This window comes from Candoia aspera, chromosome 7, assembly GCF_035149785.1.
Source record: "Candoia aspera isolate rCanAsp1 chromosome 7, rCanAsp1.hap2, whole genome shotgun sequence".
NCBI classification, from domain to species: domain Eukaryota; kingdom Metazoa; phylum Chordata; class Lepidosauria; order Squamata; family Boidae; genus Candoia; species Candoia aspera.
In genome coordinates this window covers 14,183,623-14,208,791 of record NC_086159.1, presented here as the reverse complement: position 1 = coordinate 14,208,791, position 25,169 = coordinate 14,183,623, and the positions used below count along the sequence as shown (strand labels likewise).

General features: G+C 40.9%; 1 protein-coding gene across 6 annotated transcripts in view; it reads left to right on the top strand.

Annotated features, from left to right (window-relative positions):
* Window positions 1–25,169, top strand: part of CALD1 (caldesmon 1) — a 201,459-nt gene that overhangs the window by 140,471 nt on the left and 35,819 nt on the right. Inside the window, exon 1 of one of the 6 annotated variants that reach the window (XM_063308508.1) lies at window positions 5,429–5,677. The exons of the other annotated variants lie outside the window; for them this stretch is intronic. Within the exon in view, the coding sequence (XP_063164578.1) occupies window positions 5,631–5,677 (47 nt within the window). The 5' untranslated portion in view covers window positions 5,429–5,630. Of the gene's footprint in view, window positions 1–5,428; window positions 5,678–25,169 lie in introns of those variants that run through there. 6 annotated transcript variants of the gene reach the window in all.

Here is a 25,169-nt window from a genome sequence, read left to right as displayed (position 1 = left end):
ATGTGACCTGGACAACACTGCTGGTGCCAGCAGAAGGTGGGAAACACTACTTTTGATGTGCAGCAGGGAAAGACAGGTTGAGGTTGTCCTCCTGGGGATGGGTAGAAGACTGAATTGTCCATTCCTGCCCTTGAGAAGCAGTTAGTAGCCCATCTTGCATAGTGGGCAACCTGGTTGTACGGTTCAGACCATAATTGCATTTCCACTATAATACTTATTTGCTGCCCGTTGGTTTTCAGTGAAGTTCAGCAAGCACCAAGAAAGCTAGATGACAAACCCCTTCTGTCGGGGAACGCTGATTGGGGAATTCTCTTTGAAAGGAATTAGGCTAGTATTTTCTGTTGTTGTTGTTGTTTTTAATTTTAGGTGGGCTATTAGAATATTTTCCCTCAAGATATCTTTTTAAATGGCTTACAATATATTTGCCTGCTCTCTGGGGTTTCTTTTTGGGGGGGGGTTGTTTTTTTTTTCTGTTATTCTGTTTCATACTATACTTTAAACTGATCTCTTACAAAATTTACCTGTTGCCTATAGAGGGCTTATTAGGGTTAAAAGAGGATTATGAAGAAGTTTTATAAACAAAGATTTAAATCTCCACATTTTCTCCTTCAGTAATTGAACCTCAAGGATTACAGGGATCCCACTGTGCAATGCCTGGTATACATTTGCCATCTTACATAGTAGTGAAAACTACCCGGGAAACATTTCATGGGGATCATCTTTCTTTCTATCACCTTGATAAAATATTGTTTCCCTTTCTTGCTGGCATTTTGCATCCTTTCCTGCATTCCTGACTGAGAAGCTACTTGTAGAAATATGATGTTCTCATCAGGCTTTGATTGCAGTGAGAGAAGGAACTGATATCACATCTTGTTAGCCTCTGATTATGGTGGACATAACAAAGTGAAGAATGAGGAATATTCTGTTTTAGAGATTGTTAGAGAAGTGGGCTGAGATCAGGGTCATCCACCGAGTTCTTTAAGGTTGCATGTTTTGGGAGAATGCACAAGTTTTTAGAAGTAATGGGTACACTGTAGTTCAGATGAAACTTATCTTAATACTGTACTTATTTGGGTATTTGACAGATGTTGACTCCTTCATAAGGCCAAGAAATTGCTTACGTCACAATTCCACCCTCCGATTAATTGATAAGCAACATTTTTAAGCTGCCCTCGCAACAAAATCACCCAAAGCAGTGTATAAAGTGTAAAATCCTTTAAAAGTGGAATCTAAACAACAGTGACATAACACCTAAAAGTAGGAGTATTAAATGTTTTTTAAAAAACAAAACTCTTCTAAAAGGCCTTGGTAGTCAGAGGTAGGATCTGGTGGTAGGTAAGGACAAAGCATCGGGGGGGTAGGACTGTCTGGGCTCCAAGGCAAACTTACCAGATGCCTCCCAGCCCCAGTGGTGAGAGAGATCTGGCTTTGAGCCCCCAGTGACCCTGACTATTGAAGGCAGGCAGGAGAAAGGGAGGTGGAGGATACACATAGTCATTTCTTCCTACACCGCCACACTTCTCTCAAAGGTATGTTTTCCCTGAAGACGTGTCTGCAGGGTATGGCCAAAATGTCAAGATGGAGCCACAACAGGGTAATCAAAGCTTCACCTGTTTTTTATTACCTTACCCTTGCAGACCCTGCTTCTCCAACAGAGGAGGAAAAGGAGGTTGCTGCTGACTGATCTGGGAGCAATGGCAGAGATGGATGGCTGACTCAGGCACACCAGCAGCAACTTGCTCTCTCCTTGTCCATGCAGCTCCTCTCAGGGCCCTATGTGTTCAGTTTTGCTGAAGGAGTGGGGCAAGGGGCAGACTGATGCTTTATGTCCCTGTGGGCCCCAAGGTAGCCACCTCTCCTGCCTTCACTATTTGTACATCCTTGCTTCAGAGGGATTGTTCAGTGGTTTGGTACCACCATAAAAAAGGCCCTGTTCTGTAGTTGCTATGTCTAGTTTTACCTGCTGAAGAGACACATGAGAAAATCTTCAAATAACCTGAGACAGTAGGAAGGTTCATATGGTATATAAATATTGGGATTCACCATATTGGGATTTGGAGGGAGAGAGAATTTGAAGAACTTTGTTTTGACCCATTAAATGAACCTAGACTGAATTGGAGATGGAATTCTAAATATGCTTTTGATTGCTTTGAGTACTAAACAGAACTATTTCCTTTGTTCTGCTTACTAAACAAACAAATCACCCAAATCTGCCCCTTCCTGGTACCCCAATAAGTTCCACAGAAAGGCAACATTTGAAGGTCCATCCTTGTGAAGGCTGGTTAGCCATCAAGACGGCATAAGCTTTCCAGAGCAGGTGACCTGTAGATGCATTTAGATTACGGTTCCTAGAAAATGTACTGTAGATAGTATATTACCTGGGAATTATGGGAGGTACAGTTCTAACACATCTGGAAGGAAACAGGTTTGAGAAGACAGCTATAAAGCATTTCCTGTTCCAGTCAATTTTATGTGAGCGTAAAACAGCCTTCTCCATTTGCAGTTCTGGCTGTGAATTCTGGGAATTGTACTCTGAATACATCTGGTGGGCAGCAGAGAATCTTAAAGACAAATTTCTAGTTTTGTAACAAAATGCAAGTTCTTTATGGCATCCCTAGCTTTTCTGGGTAGTGGAGAGTTAATATTATTTTTTAAACAATGAACAGATGTTAATGTCATTATGCTGGATTTTTAACAACAAACACATTTCTTTTTCCTGCAGAATACCAATAGTTTTATGAAGCTTTTGACAAATAACTGTTGTTTTCTGAGAAGTGATATATTAGAGGGAAATAAAGAAGTGGATGGGGGACCGGGTGTCTTTGAAATTAGGCAGTCATTTATAAAACCTGTCTTCTTCAAATATTCAGTGTAAGTTTCTATATTGCTGGAAAAATTAAACTGCTTTATTAGAAGAATGAAATAATCAAACAAGGGTTTATTTTTAAAAAAACACAGTGTTTAATTTTAAAAAGATAGTTATTTGGTAAGTCACAATGTTTGAGATCAATCCCTTCTGATATTGAATTGTGATGCATTTTGGATCTTCCTTTGTCCTGTTTAGGGCTTGAACTGTTCTTTGGGTATGAAACATGCAGCTGCATTGCGAAGACGTGCACTAGATAGTATTTCCATTTCTTAAAAGGGAGAAATCATGAAAGAGACACAGCCCAATTTATTAGATTTATTTTATAATGTGTGATTCAGTGTGATAATATTGATCACGGTACCCTTTTGGGCTACCTACATGGGTTGGGGATTGGAGGCATAGTTTTGCAGTGGTTCTGCACCTTCCTAAGTGGGCAGATCCAGTTAGTATTATTGTGGGGAGAGGCTGAGACCTGAAATACTCCAGTGTGGGGCACACTCCCCCATTCCTTTCAGTATCTATCTATATGATACCTTTGTGGAAGGTCGTCTGTCAATTTGGTGGTCAGGAGTCATCAACATGCTGATGATACCCAGCTTTATAATTGTACCCAAAGCCAAGCTGGAGATGCAGTGGAAGTCTTGGCCTGGTGATTGCAGGCTGTGAGGAACTGGATGAGGTAGAACAACTCAGGCTAAAGCCCAGCAAGGCAAAATTGCTGTTGGTACAGAGACCTTCTGGATCTATAGGTGTTCCATCAATTTCTCTTGATGGGGTGGTGCTGCTTCTGAAGGAGCAGATAGCAATCTAGAGGTTCTCCTGCTTCGGCTGGTTCTTTGTGAACAAGGAGGAGTTGAAAACAGTGGCTTATTCCCTTGACATCTTGTTAGATTGCTGCAGTTGGCTCCACGTGTAGCTATCCACCCCCAAGAGATCAAGAAGGCAGGGGCTTGTAGGATAGCCTTCTTAGTAGCAATTCCTTCACTTTATGCCCCTTTAGGTCAGAATGGTCAAAACTATCTTCATTTGTAGGGCTTTCAGAATGGAGGGTCCTCTGTAGTGGACAGCAGTACATATAGAAGTGATTTTTGATTTTATCAGATTCATTGTTTTATATACTTTCTATTCCGTTATTATAAGCCACCTAGAATCCAGTGAGTAAATGGCATGCAAAGAGAGCCAGTTTGGTCCAGTGGTTAAGATGCTGGGCTAGAAACCAGGAGTCTGTGAGTTCTAGTCCCGCCTTAGGCATGAAAGCCGGCTGGGTGACCTTGGGCCAGCCCCTCTCTCTCAGCCCAAGAGCCAATCAGGCGTGGTATGAGAGTTTTAGTCCCACCTTAGGCATGAAAGCCAGCTGGGTGACCTTGGGCCAGTTCCTCTCTCTCAGCCCAAGAGCCAATCAAGGGTGGTATGAGAGTTCTAGTCCCGCCTTAGGCATGAAAGCCAGCTGGGTGACCTTGGACCAGTCCCTCTCTCTCAGCCCAACTCACCTCACAGGGTTGTTGTTGTGGGGAAAATAGGAGGAGGAAGGAGTATTAGGTATGTTTGCCACCTTGAGTTATTTATAAAAGTCATAAAGGCGGGATAAAAATTAAATAAATAGATAAATAAATAAATAATATTCAAATGCCCTGATTTATATAAAGTGAATTCTAGATAGACATGTCAATGTGCTGTTTGTGTTAGAATCCTTGATGGAATACTGTTAGCATGGTTCCTCTTGCTCATTCAGACTCATTGGAATGGTGAAAATATATGCTTGGTGTTATCATCTTTGGCTGATATTTTAGGAAAGAAATACAAGACTTAATTCAGGACCTTCTTTGCTCCTCATTAGGTGGTTGATGATATCACCTTTGGGAGCATCAACCATATGACTCTACTATATATGTTCAGTTCAATGCAGGTAGGTATCTCTATGCAGTTGTGAGGTCGGGAGGATGTAACACAACTGATAGGGTCAGGAGACATGTCTCACTTGCATTTCTCAATCTTCAGACTTCACGATTTCCTTTTTTTTTTTTTAAAGAATCTCAATCACTGGAGATTGATGTGTTTCATTGATGTAATCACTCTGGTCCATGGAAGAGCCTGTGAAAATAAATGCATTAACCTTTAGAGTGCTTGTTTGCTCTTCAGACAGGCTCTTACAGTACTTGCTGCCCAGGCTGCCTTACCTGGAATGTGTCTCTTGCTGGAAGCAGTTATTCGTATTTGGAGGTAAACAAGCACCTTTGTATTGAGTTTCACATTCCAGCTGCTCAGCCTCACTGCAATGAAACTGAACTGAATCAAGCCTACATGCATTATGGTATCTGCTTACGCGTGACATCATAACAAAGCAGAGGAAAAACCTTGCCCCGTCTGTCTCTGTGCTTGCAGAGAAGGGGCTTGAGCATTGCAAATGGGGCTCTATTCGAGAGAATACAGTAAAGGTAGTGTGGGGTGGCGTGGGAGTTTGGGATCATATGATCTTACTGCTGAGGGTATATGTGGGAGGAGGAGGTGGAATCAGGAAGGAGAGACAGTGGATTGAAGACACCGTTGGGGCTGCCCTAGAATCCGCCAAAGGATCGCTCCAGAGGAGTTTGCAGGCAGGGCGGAGGAAACAGAATTGGCCAATTCCTTCTCCAGCTGCCTGAAGGCAAGAGAAATATTTTTGCTACCTCGTTCAGTTCTCTACCCTACTTCAGCTGCTCCTCTCTCTCTCTCGGAAGCTGTCAAGGAACAGAGAGGGTCCACTCATTCCTCAGTTCCAGGCATGATCAGCGGAGCGTTTTGCAGGACAAATTTATCGGGTCTTTCCAAGTGAGTGCCTGATTTATTTTGAAGGTGGTGTGGACGCTGCGGGGTGGGTGCGGGTGCATGGCTTTAAACTCTTCAGGCTGCCGGCTTTCTTTTTTAAAGCTGGAAGTTGGCTTTGATGAGGCGGAATAGGTTGCAACATGTCAAAGACTTGCTCACAACTGCTACAGTTTTATCTGACGTTCCTCCTTGTGATGCTTTGTTGTAAAAATAACCGTAACTTTTATGGCTATACAGGCATTTCACCGTAGTAGAATAGGCAGGATTCTTTTTAAAAAAATTCTTGGCTGCTTACTTGATGCAGTGCAGTTCAGAAGTTGCTTTCATTAGCGTGAAATTTGGATGTCGCTTAATCTCTAGGTAAATAATGGAACGATTTATAAACCAGAACTGCAATAACTGATAATATATTGATCAAAGAACTACATTATGTTGGCTTCACCACCCCTTAAATATCTTCAGGGCAGAAATGGTAGCTCTACCTCTGTTCTCTTTGAAGTACTCTAAAATTATTTCTGTCTTTCGAAAATGATGAAAAAGGGCTTTCAACTGGATTCTAAGCAGAGGTTGTGAACCTACAATATGATTATAGTTGGGGATGAGTTAAAACTGCTTGCTGCTGCTGCTGTTGTCATTGTTGAATGAAAAATAACTGTTTTCAAAGAGAAGCTATAAAACAGTTGTCATGATATATCTTAAACACACAGAAATAACATAATCCCTATACAAAAGAATCCAAACATATCTCTTTCAATTTGTTTAAACCTCTGGATTGTATGGCATGATTCACAATGTGAGATTGTACAAGAAGACAAAATGTACTTAGGCCAAAGATTTCCTCAAACAAAGGACATGATTTTAAGACTGCATTAACTAAATCTGGATAAATGAATCTGCAGTCTGTATAATCCCCAATTAAATTAGTTGAGTGTAAGATAATCACTGTTACCTAACTGTTGGGCACTCATTTGGATTGATAAAGTTAACCTGATTTGACTTGGCCACTGAATTCTGATTCAGTTTGCACGTTTTCAGCTACCAACCCTCCACCTCACCCTTCCCTCTTTTGGGAAGCTCACTCATTTGCTCACAGTAGAAGGTAGAATATTCTTAGTATGTGACTTGAGGAGATTCAGATGACTGACTCAGTGGCTGAGTTCACCCAAAATGCCTAACCCTAAACATGGATTAATAAAACTCAGTTGCTGTGCTCACGTAATACACTGTCTACGTAAATCATATTGTGACTAAATGTGAAGGATTGGTTCATCTAACATCTAAGAATGCGGCTGAGTTTCCTCCATGAACTGAATCACAAACTACCCAACCTCATTTTAGACTGGTGTAGCATGTTGTGTGGACTCAGCAAATATCTCCAAGCATCTGTTGCAACTGAGAGGTAAACACAGATAAGTTGGCACAAAAACTGTGTTCGCACAACCAGTTAGATCTGTTTACAGCCTTCATCCAGAATTATATTGACTTATATTGATTAATCTAGAATTACATTGATGAATTATATCGACCTATAAACTAACCAGCTGGCCTGGTTCACACAATACATTGAAGTACTGCACCTCCCCCCGCCCCCATAAAAACCTAAGTAAGTTGAAACCTAATTAAGTTAAGCATGTTGTGCAAACAGATCCAGTTAGGCTTTTAACTGGCCTGGTTAAATATATTGTGGGAACCCATCAAGAGAATCCAATGAATGCAGAATCATTCTTCTTCATGCAAAAGAAAGTAAGCAAAGCAATTACTGGCCATTTCTTAGGGATAGCAGCATCCTTTGGTCTTCAGTGTCCCAGTGTCATGTCACAAACTCTGTTCCTTTTGGACATACGCAGGACATTACACTGCACACAGAAAAGGCACAGGGCTTGCACTGCAATGCCACAATGCTTTTTTAAAAAAAATATTGGTGAAATATAACAAGCAAAATTTAATACAATAGCATTATTTCCTATGCAGTTATAGCAAGCTGCCAATTTTTACTTCTTATGCACCTGATCTACGGTTGTGTCAACAACTCTCCTTTGTATTAACATGAATGATAATGAGAGGTTGATACGAACACAGAATTACAATATAGATTTCCTATGGCAGAGTTTGAGAGCCAGTTTGGTGTAGTGGTTAAGGCACCAGGCTACAAACCGGGAGACCATGAGTTCTAGTTCTGATTTAGGCATGAAGCCAGCTGGATGACCTTGGGCCAGTCACTTTCTCTCAGCCCTAGGAAGGAGGCAATGGCATACCACTTCTGAAAAACCTTGCCAAGAAAACTGCAGGGATAAATCCAGGCAGTCACCAGGAGTCAAAACTGACTCAAAGGTGCACTCACTCACACACACACACAAAGTAGAGCTTGGTTATGTGAATGGCCCTTTGGCAATTCCACGTAGCCCCAGGGGCAGCCAAAGAGAATTTCCTGCTTGAGGAAAAGATCTCTCCGCTTCCATTCTGATTGGACTGGTTGTAGACATCTTTCTTTAACACCAGTCATGGTGTACCGGAAGACAGCAAGCTAGTTAAGAGTAGGACAGGACGCCTTCTTCACAAGCCTGCTATCACTCTGGAGCTGTCAGCTGTGACCTCACTTTGCCCAATGAATAGAGCAGGCCATGAATGACTCTTTTTACTTCTTTTTTCTGCATTAAAAAAACTGAAGTAAAAAGGGCTTAGAGCTAAGAACAGCTTAGAGCAGAGTGGGCAAGTTCTTTGCAGCCCAGAGCCATTTTTACTGCTATCTTAGGACAACAGGAGGTGTGATCGGTGATGTCAAGGTGTAAGTAGGGTGGGTGGGACTAAGCTTTTGGGCGGAAGTTAAGGGATGAAATAGATGCCGTAAGTCTTTGCAAGGCGTAAAACACCTATTTTGCCTTTAAGGCCACTAAAAAATTGGTCTGAACTTTACAAGGGATTGGTGGATATTAAAGAGTAGAATAGTTGTTGTATATTTCTCAAGGTGCCTACTATGCCCATTGCCCCTTCCTCTCTCGGCTTATTCCAAAGCAGGCTGGTGATTCTAGCTTTGTCCACACTGGAGGTGCTCTGAAGATGCTCTGGGGTCTGAAGAAAAGGTGCTGGGATGTGTATGCATGCAGCCTGTATACTAAGGTCTGTCCAGCTTCATTTAAAGCCTCATTGAGGTTTATCAGCTGAAGAAGCTGTTATAAGAACATTTCTAGTACAGTTAACTAAATTTGTCTTCTGTGTGAATGGCACCATTTTACGTAAATATGGGCTGGCATTTGGTGAATGAGTTCACCATTAATATGGCACCATGCAGTGTAAAGTTGGCAACCATACCTATCTTGCAGGATTCCTGAAATAATAAATGAGAGAAGAGTGCAGAGAATTTTATCCTTAAGAAGAAGAGATTTAGAAAGGTGGGATAATATGTAGTATAAATCAAAAGTTTAGAAAAAAACAAGGGTGGGGGATCATGAGAAAAGTGTATACAGTGCAACAGTGTGGATAAAGAGAAAAACACTTTCTTTACAGTACTAAAGGAAACCTGTGGGTAACCAGTGAATGGGGAGATTTAGAAAAGATTAAAAAAGGGATTTTTTAAAAAATTAAAGATAAGGAATGTTTTTTCATACTGTTTGTAATAGAACTCTGGAATTTGCTACTAAAAGATAGAGTGATGGCAACAACACATGAGATGGTTATAAAAATGGTTAGGGCCTTTCCCCCTCTACTGAGTTAATGTCCACCCATCCTTATGTTGACAGAAAACAATATAGGCATGAGACTGATTGTCCCCATTGCTGATCTTTGTCCTGCTTAGGGGTGTCCACAGGGTGGGATTAAAAAAAACTTAAGATGGCAGCCACAACCTTGTGCTCAAAGCACCACCCTTCTTTGACATGTGTCATGACACATCTAAAAAAGGGCAAGGCTTTCCTTCACTGAATGGTTGTGCCACCTTGAATTTGGTCCTGCTTCTGTTGCCTCCTTCCATTCATTGCCAGTCACCTGACTTTCCCCCAAGGTGACAGGTAATGAACCATAGCAGATCTTAGGTTTCTTTAAATTTTTGTTGGTATTTCTTGGATCCATCATTCCCATTTATTCAAAGCCACCTAGTGTTTTTTTCCCTTCAGAAGCTGGCATCAGGGAATACCAGCTCTTGGGGAGCAGTCACTGAAGAGGATTGGCACTTTGATCTTCTTGGCAGCTTTTTGGGAGCATCTGAGTGGCCATTGTGGGAGACAAGATAAGATGGACTTTTGATTTGTTTGAGCAAAGTTGTTCTCAAGTTCTTAGAGGTGAGATATGAGCCAGGCCATATTAGTCCATAGCTCAGTCTCTTAAACATGACTTATATTTCTACTTATGATGCATTATGGTATTATTTATCAGCATTCACATCTATTAAAAATAAAAATGGATTTTTCACCAGGCTGTAATATTAGAGGATTATCCACATATTTCACAAACAAATATTTTCATGCGGATTTTTGTCCCAGTTTTCTATCACAATGAAAATATTTTCTTTGCTTTTCTAATGTCTATTTTCTCTACTGATGAGTGGACTCTTTCCACTTCATTTTGGGTGTCACCACCTCCCATTTGAGGTACATCTGGAAAAATTATTTTTCTTCACCAGGGCAGTTTTTAGGTAGAATTGAAACATTGAAAGGTGAATCTCTGACAGTAATAGGAGACTGGGCTTCCTCCTGCAATCCAGGATCTACAGCCCCCTAATTTAAATTCAGGGAAGAAATATCAAGGGAAGGCTTTTCTCAACAGGTTACAGTTTTCTTTCAAAAGTGAGTTGGCAGAAGTAAGATTCTGGGGGTGGCAGTGTTGGCAAGTCTTCTTCCCAACCTCCCAGATGTTCTGGCTGCTAACACAGTGGACTTCTAGGTCCATAGCAGCCTGGTTTGTGAACAGTTCCAGGCTGTTTTAAGAGAAGAGTACTTATCTTGTCAAACCAGTAGTTATTTCAAATTTGGTGCAAGCATGGACTTTCTAGATGTTCTAATGCTGGTTCTTCATTCATTTCAGATGGAAAGTATGCCTTTCTTATCTAAACTCACTCATCTAACAGTCCCTATTAGGTTAACTGTATCTTATCTGTGTATGGTTTCTGAGCACACTGGAGATTGTTTATGATGATTTTAAAATTTTCCATAACAGAGACCTCCCTCCCTCATTCACTATCACCCTCCCTTCCTCCCAGATACTGTTTTCAGTTCCAGATCCACATTCAAATAACCCCACAAAGATTGTCAGCTTGCTGCTAAGTAAATTTCCTGAGCAAAGCCTGTAGTCCCCCCATAAGATGGACGAGTTTTTTTGTTTAAAAGGCACTCCAAGCTGCAGTCAACTTCCCTGTCTTCACCTTTTCCTTGGCACTTTCTTTTTATTCATGGTGTTGGAAAATAAACTCAGACTTTTGAGTAGAAGCAGTGTTGGGCTTCAGGGTTTAGTGAATGTGGTCTAGAGAACAGATTTCCTGATGTTTTGCTGGTAACGCTGGCTGGCATCTTCACAGGCAAAGTGGTTTGCTACACAGTCCATAGGCAAGGCAGGGACTGACTGGGCTCCTGTGTTTATAGCCAGGTGTCCTGATTCCTGATTGGCTTTTAGCTGAGCTGGTTTCTGATTCATGCAGGTTGGTGAGGGCTGGTCCTGGAGAGGCAGAACTTGCCACCAGTGGGGAACTGCCTGCCTTGCAGCTCCAGACATAATTCTGCAAGCTATCTTCACACCATCTACTCTGTAGCACAAGCTCTGCTGGAAGATGGTTAGCTCGGTTGCAAAGACCTCCTCAAGACCCAGGTGTTGTGGGTTACAGGGGCATAGCCCTTGAGCATGGGAGGGAGGTTTCATTGTAGAATGAAATAGCTGAGGAATGCACAGATGTCCTTGTTTTTGGCCAAGCTGTAGATGAACCTTGATATCTCTGGACACTTGGCTTGATTTTGCTACCACATGGCAAGGGACTGTTGTATATAGTGGTGCAACGGTGTCTTAAACTCACACTTGCTGTATTCCATCCTTCCCCTTTTGGATATATTAGATTTCAGCTTCTTTTATTCCTCACCAGCATGCCTAGTGGCCTTACTGGCTAGGAAGTTATGGGTAACTCCAGGTTGGGAAAGGCTACTGTACTGCATGTCCAAAATGTGAGGATTTTAAGTGAAAAAAGACAATCCAGCCTGATATGAATCCATCAGGTGGTTACTCTGCAGTTACCATGCCATGCCTACCATTCACCGCATAAGGATTAAATTTACAATATCTCTGGCCTTTGCATGATGCCAGCTGCAATCCATTGGAGGGATATAGCATATAGCAGGAATGAAATGAAATGGGCTCACTTACCCCCTTGGAGAAACAGGGTTTCTCTTTCCATCCACCAAAGAACCAGAAGGAATGTAAGTGCCTACACACTTCTTGGATATGCTACTTTGCTCAACCCGGCCCAAGTCAGGGAGGTTGTAGACACTCCCTAGTAGAAGATGGATGGGGAAGGGGGCTCCTGCATTTCAAGGAGCTTGGGTGCTTAAAATATGTGAAATCCATGAGCTGAGCCAGGAGACTTTTCTTCTATTTCAGGCAGTACTGGAGGCTTAAGGGTGGGCCAAGGTTAGGAGGAACAGTGAACCGAGTGGATGGCAGGCTGGCTTGGGTGGAAGATGTTTCTTGCAAGTTCTACATATGGACAGCAGCCTCATGCTGAACAGGACTTGCAGCTGGAAATAGCGAGGCCACCTGGGAGAAATGCATTTAAAGTGGACTGAGGGTGGCTTTCCAATAGAATAGGGGTGGTGTGGTTGAACTCTCTCCTTTTTCTTCTTTTTAGGCTGCTATCCTCTCACTTTGCTAAATAAAGTCAGAAAGTATATATTGTGTTAGCTACCAAAAGTTGTTAGATTGTGGGTAGGATATAAATGTAATAAATGTGTGAATAAAATAAAGTGCTTGACAATGCTACTTAGAGAGCTAGTTTGGTGTGGTGGTTAAGGCACCAAGCTGGAAATGGGGAGACCGTGAGTTCTAGGGCACAAAACCAGACACTCTCTCTCAGCCCTGGGAACCAGGCAATGGCAAACCACTTCTGAAAAACCTGCCAAGAAAATTGCAGGGACTTGTCCAGGCAGTCTCTGAGAATCGGACACAATTGAATGGATTTTTAAAAAAGTGATACTTATGTCATTTATACATCAGTACATGAACACATATTTGATGAGAGGCTCTGATATAGGTCTTTGAAAGCTTACTAATATATGTTAAACAGTAAAGCACAAAGTAATGTTTAATTAAGATACTGAAGGGAAGAAGGGGAGATTCAGAAACATATTAGGCAGTGGATTAATAATGGCCATCTCATATCTTTCGAATTACTTTGAGAGCTATTAAGCAGTGGAACAGCCTATCTCCTGGAGCTGTGAGTGCTCCATCACTGGAGGTTTTCAAGCAAAGGTTGAACAGCCATTTGTCTGGGAAGGCCTGAGGATTTCTTGTCACCATCTCTTAAAATACAACAATCTCTTCATCCTATATCTTGCATCATTCTCTGTAAACAAATCTTTAAAACTTCATCATCCATCCTAACTAGCAGAAGTCCATTAAGGGTTACCAGAAATAACAACCTATCTATTATAATCTTGATGTAATAAACCCACTTGAATTCCTTCCTTTTACATTTATATCTCATTTTCTATCACCAAACAAATCCCTCAAACCTCGTCACTCAAATCTAGTCAATAAAATCCCAATAAAAGTTACCAGAGATAATAACGTAACTATTTTAACCTTAATCAGATAAATTTAAAATATAGCAAATGAACTCTTTCCCATATAACTCTTATCTATAAACAAAACCTTAAAACATCATCATACCTGGTTAGAAAAAAGTCCATTAAAAATTTCCAGAAATAACAACCTATCTATTTTAACCTTGGTCAAATAAACCAACTTTATATTCCTTTCCCTTGCTCCCAACAATCTTGATCATTAGTCCCTTCAAGTAGTGTCCAAACACTTTGCTTCTTTTCATTTTCTCTTTGTCTCTTCTCATAAAGTCCAAGACATTCTTCTGGTCTATTATTTGTATGTTCTTTTTAATTATAAAAACATTTCATTTGTATATTCAGTATTTCATCTTTTTCCATATCCTTCTTGTATCCTGTCATTTTTAAGTCCACATCTGAATCAATTTCAGTCTTGTCCAATAAGACTTATTCCTCTTCCATAGCATCATTTAGTCTATCAATAATGGCAGAGATCTTTAAAACTAACTTCTCTGTCTAACATTGCTCAATGCATCAATGATAAAAGATTTTACTCCATTATGCATTATCAGATTGAGTTTAAGTATTCTTCCCCTCTAATTATAATCTTTATTTCCTTCTGGTGCCCTTTAGTGTCCAACCTTCAGATTCCATCGTATCATGTTTTCCTTCTGAATGCAAAAACATGAATAGTTTCCCATGGGTAGGATTTTTATATTTAATTTCAGAACGTTATTAAATCCATCTGCACCCTTAATCTGTTTATAACTTTCTAAAATCAACACTCTAATCTCCCTTTTGCTGTTAATTCTGAAGAATTTTTTTTTTAAATCCTTAAACTCATACTTAAAACTTCTTTCATAAAGGATTGAAGGAAACTCGTCCAGTGAATACCATGAAACCTGCCATTCCATAGGTTCTCAATATTTAAAAAGCAATAAAAAATTAATTCCAAAGTGGTTAAGAAATGAGGATTGGCTGAACCTAATGTCCTTAGAGGCTACATTACGCCTACAAGCTTTGGTGGAATCCCCAACTCCCAGCTGCTCAACTCATAAGCAGAGTGCAAAAATGTTGGTTCCTGCCACCTACTCATGAGGAGCCACTGTCTAGAATATGTGTGGGTGATCTCGCAATCTCTCCTTTATCCAGAGAGATTTCAGAGTGATTTCAGCCATAATGTCATCCCCACGTCTTCAGGGACACCTTTAGTTTGCCATGTCTTCACCAGAAGTCCAAGGACTGTATGGTTGAAAGACAGGGCTTATATAAAAAGATGATTTACAGAGAATAGAGTCTATGTGCAAAGATGTGTAAGTTTATGACACCACCAGTCTATAAAATTTACTGCTTGAGCGTGTGCCCTCTCCCACTTTTGCATCTGAACAGGATTATGTTATTCATTAAAATATATACAGAATGTAGCCATTCTGACATTTACAAAGATGCTTTTCTCCTCAAGGAAGTCTATTTATCATCTCTCTCTCTCTCTCGTTTTTTAAACAAAAAGAAAAAACCTTGAGAAAACAACTGCAAGAACATTAATGTATTGTAAATCAAACAATATCCCCTTATATTTTGTTCTTATGATTTATCAAGCAGTGAGGTCGAATGAAGTACCATTTCTAACAGAAAACAATTAAAGACCTGGTTTTGCCATCATGCCTGGGGCGGGAGGGAGAATAGTCACCTTTGTGGATGGCTAGTTTTCTAGGTTGGCCCTATTCAGCTTGAGGGTTATAGAGACCTTTTAGCCATCGGGTTCCTATCATATTTATTTGATTACATATTATATTTATTCTATTGTTTTATATGGTTTTATCTATGTTTTATTGTAAACCACCCAGTGTCCCTTTTCTAGGGAGATGGGCGGTGATAAATTTGATAAATAAATAAATAATCAGTGGAATGCTGACACATCTCTGAAATTTCAGCAGCCTACACCATAATGGTTATCTTTCATGACATTATATTAGGTGAAAAGAATCCACATTCTAAATATATATATATATGTGTGTGTGTGTGTGTGTATAACTAAATAAATATGCATCCTAGGAGTGGATAAGGAAAAATGTCCATAAATGTGCTGACTCACGTTTAATTGGATTTTCAAAACAATTCAGGTGAAACTTTTTTTAAAAATGAAAAGAATATATATGTGTATTGGACAAAACAAATCCTGAAAAAGTCTGTAATTGGAAGGTTTTTTTTTTAAACAGTTATGTAAATTCACTTAATCTCTGGCACTTGGAACTGGATCTGAAGTTGAGTTATTGGTCAGATTAACAAGATGCCTACCATTTTTACTGTAATTTTTTTTCCCCTTCTGCTTCTGGTTATTGGTAGAACAGTAGATCAGGAAGGAGCTATTTAGATCCTCAAGGCCCAAATTTTACTCAGTGCAGAAATCCAAATTGAAGGTGGCTGTCTAGCCTCCACTTGAACGCATCCAAATGAAGGGGGATCTGTTCTCCTCTGGGGCAGTGGCCCTATTGTCCAACCACTGTTGTTGTTAGAAAGGTTTTCCTAACATTCTGCTGGAATCTGCTTTTACTTAAATGCAAATTTGGATGCAGCTAGAAACACAACCAAAGGTGATCATTCAATTCCTTTTTTTTTTTTAATTGTCCTCCTGGTCCTTTTTATTCAACCTAAAAACCGGCTGTATCTTGTTTATTTTATTGCTGACGTGGAGCATATGTTAACAAAGGAAATTTCTAGGGCCAGTTGCTGATACAAAAATTGTCCTAATAAGGATAACTGAAAAAAAACAACCCAGCTTTCAGCGGTGAGGTCAAAGATATGAGGCAGTGGATAATAATTCCACCCTCCCCTCCACCACTGAGAATGTTATGGTGTGGTTTGGCTTAGACAGCAATGGTCTGGCTAGCTGGTCAGGGACAGTCTGTTCTGTTGAAAACCCTTCCAGTGCAGATGGCTCAACTACCTTTCCCCCCCTTTTTTGCTTTATTTTGCAACTGCTAATTAAGTGACACACTAAAAAACACTAAGGAGGAGGAGTGCCAAGGAGGTTTTGTGGCACAGTAAGGATGAACCAATTCTTGTTTCGTCAACTTATTGTAGGGCTGCGCTGGAAGGGCTGGCATGAGTCCCTTGTGAGATTGGGGGGGGGGGCTGTTATCTGATCCCCTTCTTAACGCAAACCAAGTTTCTGGCGGGCCCTGCAGGGACAAGATGTGCCCAATCTCTCAAGACCCACAGAGCCTAAAAGTTCCAGTTTGTCTTTCAGTCTGCAGATCAGATCCCCCTCTTCCTCTCCTCCCATTTCCACACCCAATTTTCCCAGTTGAGGGTTGAGAGGAACTCATTTGGAGAGGGGGGCTCAGGTTTCTTGGCTTCTCTGTTGAAGAGCAGGGAGGCCAAAGGCAAAAGCTGCAGCATTGATGGCCTTTGTGTGAGAGCAGGTTGGAAAGAAGTGGATGCTGCTCTGGTGATCCCTTGGGCAGTTGGGGAGGGTGACCCTGGACAGAGACTGGGGCTGCAGGCTGGCAAACTCTAGGGACCCCTTGGCTCTGTGTGAGTGGGTGTGCATGAGACAGAAAGAGATTTTGGGAGGGGGGGGACTTCAAACTTCTATTTCATCCCAAGCCCCCTAATTCTTCCTTGCCTAGCAGCAGAGCCTTGCCCCCCCCCCCCAATATTGGTGAATGCATATTTCAGGAGAGACTTAATTTATGGAGAGTCCCCTGCAACATTTTGGAAGTAAGCCTCTTGTTGACAAACTGGCAGCATATCCCTGCTGCACTCCATTTCATCAGATTTTATTTATTTGCTTACTTACATATACTATATAATTTAATTATGGAGCCCAACTCTGGGCAGCATACAGTGGAAAGCACTAATAAAATATAGGTAAAATACAAATGGGAAGTCCCAAATGACCAAAAACAAACAAACCACATTCTACCTCCCCCTTCCCAAATCAGACACTGTGTAGACCTAAAGCTGCTTTTACTGGAGTAGCTATAGTAAGAGAATCTCGCAAGTCTGAATGTCCTTCCCTTCTTCCTTCTTTTATCTTAATTAAGGGGAGAGGGGCTGCCTGAGGCATTTTCATAAACCACTTTCTTGGCTTGGGCTCAGGCCTCATTTATTTGATTGTTGCCTTGGTAATGGATCTTCCCTCTGTCCTTTAAAGCCATCTTATCCACTCAGTTCATCTAGATTAGAGTTTCTCAACCTCAGCAACTTTAAGCTGTGTGGACTTCAACTCCCAGAATTCCCCAACCAGCCATGCTGGCTGGGGAATTCTGGGAGTTGAAGTCCACACAACTTAAAGTTGCTGAGTTAAGCGGTTCTAATCTAGATAACCAGATGGTGTCCTCAAAGCATGGAAAAAAGGGGTAGGGCTTGACTGCATGTTTGTAGAGTCCATGTTTTTGGGCTCCCCACTCCCCATGGGTGCTCCTGTTTTTACCCAAGCCACTTCTTCCATTCTGTTGTAACGTTTTAGGATTATTCAGCTTGAAATCCAGCCAGGCAAATAAAAGCAAAATGTCTTCTGCCTTTTCAGTGACAAGCAGCAGTAGGTTAAGACACCTTTTTGTTTTCTTTTCAGTAGATCAACCACCTTCAGTAGATCGACCACCTATGGTTTAGGTTCCCTTTTGTTCTGTTGATGACTGTAGGCCAAATTTCTCCTGATGAGCCTACCTTCACCATTTCCCTCATTGCTCCCTTCTGGAAGAGAGTTGGAAAGTGAGGGAGTGTTTCCAGACAGGAGTCGTGGCAGAAAGAGAACAAAATGCAAAACATTAAAAAACGATGGAAACGAACATCAACACATTGTGCTTATTTTTGATCTTTTGAAAGTGCCCATCAGTAGCACAGGAAGAGGGAGGATGTTTAATCTCCGAATAAGCTGCAAACTGCCAAGTGCTCTGAGTGCTAAGTGGAATAAAACAGATGGAGAAGAATCTTCTCTTTCCCTTGGGGTACTTTTGATAAAATAATTAGGTCATTTTGCCCCGCTGCTGGTGACTGTTTATTCTAAATACCCTGAGACCTTCAGTGGATTCAATGGATTCATTGAATATACTTAGTTAATGTGATTTTCAGGATGATTGTTTATGTGGAACGTTTATGTGGAACCATGAGAATAAACTCTTTGGATAGAATATTGAGGAGGATGTGTGCATCACTTTGCCATTTTAAAGAAACAGCTAAACAGGGAAAAAAAGGGGTTTGCTCAGAGAACAGACACATCCAACATCTATACAGACTCAGCACCTGGGAATTCTAAAGCTGTTGGATAAACTGGGCAGCTGGAAAAAACAGGTGATTGTAAACCTTTTCCATAATGTTGCTGGGAAAACTGCAATTCTGCAGTAGTCAAGCTCAACTTGAGGTCATCTTTATTTTACATCTGCTCAAGAAATACTTTTCCCCAGTTGGAATTCGTTCTGGGTTTTAATTTTTCTACCTCACTCTAAGCTTTATGTTGTCTTAACGAAAAAACAACCTAGCATTTCAAAGTTTATATCTTCTGGTTATCTCTGAACTAGCTCTTCCTAGTTCAGACAGCTTGGATCAAAACTATGTTGCAACGCTTTCAATGTGCCAAGTGGCAGAAGTCTTGTGAAGACTCTACTTCAGTTTGCCATCCAAAGTATTACAACACCTATTTAAATCTATGAATGAAGCTGGGTAGATAGAAATATTTTGTTCCTGTTGTTTATTTGGAGTATTCTTTCAACATCCTTGGAATGAAGTTAACAAAGTGCTCCGCTCAGAACAAATTCAGTTTTAACAGATCTTGTGAAGTACTCTGCATTCATCTAACTACTTGACTTTGGCATTATTGCAATTACTGACAGCATTATTTCGAAATCTTCAGTGTGGGTGGCCAAAATGATGAAAAAGGTATAAATAAAAAGGGGAGATACAGAATGGGAAATGCTCTTGTCCATTCTCTTGGACAGAATAGGAAATCTGGAAGATACTGGCCATATCTGAGGAGCCATGCAAAGTGACATTCCTGTAGAAGACCATATCTGTTACCTTAAATATGGCAAAGGATGAGCACTGTAAGCCACACCATGCCCACATATTATCTTTATATATAAGCCCCTTTTATTTACTTCCTAGCTTTTCTGGCTATGGTTGAATTTGTACATTGTGGTAAGATGTAATCTTATTTGTTTAGTCTTGGCTAAGCATGATGTGTGAACCCAGTTGTTCCAGATCATTTATTTCTTTAGTTTCTTTATTAGACTTTAACCCCCCTCTTTCATTCAGGGGTTCAAGGCTGCATTCATACACGATGCTCAGTCCCCTAATTTTTCCTCACAGCAATGATCCTGTGAAGTAAGCTGGGCTGAGAGAAAGTGGCTCAGAAAACTGCCATGACAGAAGAAGGGCTAGAACATGGGTCTCCCACTCCTAGTCCAATATGTTAACCACTATACCATGCTGGCTCCCGTTAGAAATGCTAGTGAATTGCTGACACATACACTGTGTGTCAGGCAACCAGGACTTGCCAGTAAATCTCAGTCCCCCAACTGTGCGTAATTTAAACAGGCTTGGACTTGACGGAAGTCTATCAAACACTTGACAAGGTGTGGCTGGACTAGAACCTTTTTTGGAAACTAGAGTGAAGCCCTATGAAAAGTTGATTGTCTTCTGTTAGGGTGAAGATACAGTTCCCTCTTATATCCATGGTAGTTTAAACACATTGCCTCTTCTTTCTACCTCTCCCATGTTTCAGAGGATTCTTGCCTTGTGCTTCAGGCCTTGAAACTGAGTGACAAATTTGACACCTTTGCTCTGAGGACTGATGGCTCTTAGCATCTCTCTCACACAATGAGTTATTTCAAAAGTTTCACGGTCGTACGTAGAGCAGCCCCATTGAAATAAATAGGACTTACAAAAAGCTCTCTCTGGATTTTCGAAGAAGAATCCTGAATGTGTCTGGAAGGTTGTGATTTAGCTGTTCATGACAACATTTGTGCTAGAACTTTGACAAAGCATCATCTTCCTCCATGATGGATGGGGTGGAAGTAATTGATGAAAAGACAGCTGTGTGAATGACACCAGCACCCGATAAGCTGAGCAGTAACACAAGCTAAGCATTATTCCTGGGGGCATCCACATGCATGTGTTTTTGTGTGTGTCAAAATCTTTAGTTGACTTTCTTGGAGTGATGTCACTTCACTGGAGGCAAAGATGAACTGATTAAACCTATATGAGTGAATATCTTGTAGAATCTCAACTAAGGCCTGGTGGAACTGATTCCATTCCCAGCTGATGACAGACTCAACTCTCTACTTTTCCTTAAAAAAGGAAGTAGAAAGATCCCTGAGTCATTTTCTGACTCCTTGTGGGACATCGCTTTCGCAATGTTTTCTTTAAAAAGCCAACCTAAAAAGGGAGATACAGATAAAATTTGTTCATCCACTCCCAAGAACTTAAGAAGTATGTTGGAGTCCCTGCAATAATTGTGCATGTGAACACAGGATGCAGAACCTTGGCTTGTGACTGCTTCTTTATAGCCAAACTGCCTATAAGCTTTTAGCCATAAAATATATTAATTACATTGTATTTTCAGCCCTGAAGCCTCTTACGTGTAATTACAACATAGCTTCCTAACAGCAGAAATGTTAAATATCTTGGCAGGAAATCCGTGTTTGCAGGAAACTTACCCGAGGGCTGATTTAGATATTTCAAGAGATTACTTTCACTAGAGGTCTGGCTTTGCATCTGCTCCCATCACTTTCCATAAAGATTTTATTACTTCTTCTTATGAACAGTGATCTGGGCAAGGTTCTACTCTTTCCAACCAAGCTCTTCCTTCTTTTCTTTCCTGCTGCCAGTCTTGGCAGATTCAGTTTCAATCATAAGGAGAAATATATTACTGGTTTTTTTAAAATTATTATTGTGTCATCAGTGTACATAGCTCTTCATCCAGTAAAGGAAAAATAGAGTCACATAGACAGAAAGAGCACATTCCCACCGTCAAGCATGTTGCAATTTAAAGTAGAGGAAAACAACAGAAATGGAGAAGAAGAGGCAAAAATAGGGAGGGAGCAAAGGGTACGATATGTGACGCATTCCATAACAATATTTTTTTTTAAAAACCTGCATTTCTACATAGCTGTAGAGAATTAACAGCTTTGAATTCCTGCCTAATCATGGATTCACAGTTATTTGGATAAAGCAGATTAAAACCAGGTTGTTGTCCAATGGTAGCCTCAGTGATCCCTTCCCCCAGTGAAAGGTGCTTTGAGGTAAGGCTTTTACTACACAATTGCTGTGCTGTAAATAAATCAGCGAAGGAAGGAAGGTGCTAAATTATGCCTTTTGATTGGTTGTGCTGGGAACTATCCAGCAGGAGAATTCAGAGGAGCCATTCTTTTTAAGCTGTAATGGAAAGGGAGACAAGTTGATGCTTTTCAGATGTTCTGAGCTTCAGCTCCTATCAGCTTGAATCAATTTGGTCAGTGGCAAAGCATTGTACAGGTAGTCCTCAATTTACCACCACAATTGGGACTGGAACTTCTGTTGCTAAGCAAGGCAGTTGTTAAGTGAGTCACGCCCAATTTTACAACCTTTTTGGCTACAGTCGTTAAGTGAATCACCTCTGTCGATAAGGGAATTACTGTGATCATTAAGCAAATCTGGCTTCCCCCATTGACTTTGCTTGTCGGAAGCTGGCTGGGAAGGTTGCAAATGGTGATCACATGACCTGGAATGCTGCAACTGTCGTAAGTGCGAGCCAATTGCCAAGCACCTGAATTTTGATCACGTGACCGCAGGGACACTGCAACGATCATAAGTGTGAGGACTGGCTATAAGTCACTTTTTTCAGTGCTGTTGTAACTGTGAACAGTAACTAAACAAATGGTTGTAAGTTGAGGACTACCTGTAATACAAAATAGCCAGAGAGTGCTAGATTGCATATGCTTTCTGTTTCTAGTTTCTTCCCTTCCCTTTCCTTCCCAGAATGGATGGATGGTTTTCTACAAGGTCATATGTTAAAATTTGTTTTTTTCTTTCCTAAAAAATAAAGAGAGGATTCAGTTTGGATCCCTTTTATAATCCTTTCAGGGTCTCACTCCAGATAAGCTTGTTTTCACATATATCTGAAGAGTTTCTCCCCAATCTTAGTCCAGTCTTCTTTTGCTATTTCATAAGCAGATCGGGGCAACTGGTTGTATAGCAACCGGCTAGATTTAAATTACTCCTTCTGAACCTTGGGTCTAAGATTCATATATTGTTTTAAAGCATCGGTTTTAAAAAACTTCACATTTGATGGTTGCCTTTGAAAAAGTTTCTCCAGATTTTCCGTGTGCAATAGGAGATATCCTGTATGAAATTTGAAGAGAAAGGCAGAAAGGATGGTGATACATTGGAGCATGTTCAGGGGAGGGCTGTAAAGATGGTGAAGGGTCTGGAAACTCCTATGAGGAAAGTTAAAGGATCTGGGTATGTTTAGCATCCAGAAGAGAGTACTGAGGGGAAGCGTGACTGCAAATACATTGTCACACAGAAGAGGAAATGGACTTATCTTCTATCAGCCCAGAGGGCAGGACCAGCAGCAGTGAGTTTACACCACAGGAAGTTGTTCAGACTAGACATTAGGAGAAACATCATAACTCTAAGAACTGTCAGCCAGTGGAACAGATTACCACATGAAATGATAAGTTATGTCTTGCTAGAGGACTTCAAACAGAGGCTGGATGGTCTTCTGTCAGAGATGCTGTAATGGAGGACCCTGCACTGAGCAGTGTTTGGACTAGGTGATATCTAAGGTACTTCCGTTTGTATGATTCTATGAAACCACCCTTGGGTATTTTTTTTAACTGGACACTTCAATTTCCTGGAAATGTTCAATGTTAGATCCATTCTACTGTATTAATAATAGTCTATATCCTTGAACTCTGTCCCTGAATTAGTTTTTTTTTTTAAGTGGGTTAGAATTAGGGTTTGGATGACATCAAGAGATGTGAGCAGTGACATCACAAATATTGTCTTATAACATCAAAAGAACCTGGCTCAGCCCCTGAACCTCAGGCTCTGCGATGCTGCCTTTTAGAAACCTACCATGCTTTCAATAACAAGTAACCCAATTGAGGACAAATACATCAAGTTTAGCTACTCTTTGAGTCAGAAAAAAAATGAAAGCAGAATAATCTTAAGTGGGTGTGCACTTCATGCACATGCATGTGCAAAAAAGGTGGGATGGTTTCATTAACGATTAGACGGACTCATTTGCTTCTGCAAAGCAGACAGAGAATGTCTTAGGGGTCCCTTAGCCCATTTCATTCCGCCCCAACCCTGTACCAGCAGCATCTTTGATCCAGCGTGCGCACTCTCTCTCTCTCCATGTATGCTTGCAGTAGAAGAGTTCTAAGGCTTTTTTAAGAATTGTCCAGGATTGATACAAAGAGGTAGGCAAGCTTCTGTGGAAGAGAGCCCACCCATTATAAATTAATTTCCCCCTGCTTTTTTGAGGGGATATTCTGCTCCTGCATGATGTAACATGGTTGGCTAGTGGCACATACAAGATGAGTGGGCACCCTTGAACATAAATCGTAATCTTCTGTAATACACAACAGGTCTTCTGTGATAGTCATGTATAAATGGTTTGGCTGACAAATATTCACAGGAAGAGAGACATTCTGAAGCCTTACAAGTCTACCATTTCTATGGAGACAATTTGGTGTAGTGGTGAAGGTACTGACTTAGAAACTAGGAGATTGTGAGTTCTAGTCCCACCTTAGGCATGGAAGCTGGCTTGGTGACTTTGGGCTGGTCACTCTCTCTTTGCCCAACCCATGGCATCTTGTGCATATAAGGAGAGTGTGTGAGTGTGTGTGTGTGTATCTCCATATATCCATCCCTCCATCCATCCATCCATATATAACTAAGCTGTTATCCTGCAAAAAATTGGATTGTAAACGTGGCTGCTGATGATAGAGCTAGTCAGCACGCAGAAGAGGATAAGTTGCTGTGGCCTTATTTCTTCCACACGTCTCTCTCCAGTGGGTAACAGCTGTTTCTGAACAGAGTTTGATGTTGAATAGATTACTTTGTTATTTCCACCCTGTTTTTCTCTCAGCGGCTGCACAAAGTAGCTTCTAGTATAAATCAAAAGTCTTGCTTTGAAAAATGCACCTTTGATGCATCTTGGAAGAATGACATAATTTAAAGAATCTTCAGAGTTTGGATCAGCAGCTGAGAATCTTGCAGATAAGTCCAGATTGTCTCTGGCAGCCTCTCCCAACTTGGCCCCTCCCAGATGTATTGGGACAGCTCCCAGAATCCTTAGCTACTGTGTTCAGCCTTGGAATTCTGGGAGTTGTTACCCCAATTTATGTGGAGAGTACCAGGGTTGGGGAAAGCTGTGTTATGGAGTATCTGGTTATGGAGTATCTGGCTTTCACCAATGCAGAAAAAGAGGCCTATCTGTTCCAAGGGAATTACAGCTGGAGCCTTATTGCCTGCCAGAAAGTTGTGGGCGGGGAGGGCAGAGCAATTAGTTTAATTACCTCTGTAAAGCAGTCATTGAGTAAAACTGGTTGCTGAGATTATTTTTTTTTTATCCATGGGTTAAAGTAAATATTTGCCTGTTTCATGATTGTTGGGCAACAGTCATTGTTCCATACTTTTGAAATGTTGACTTCCAATCCATCTTTCTGACTTGCATTTCAAGGTAAGGCACGCTTCTTGAGAATGAGTTTCATGGAAATGAGCATACACAATGACAGGGTACATGCACTTTA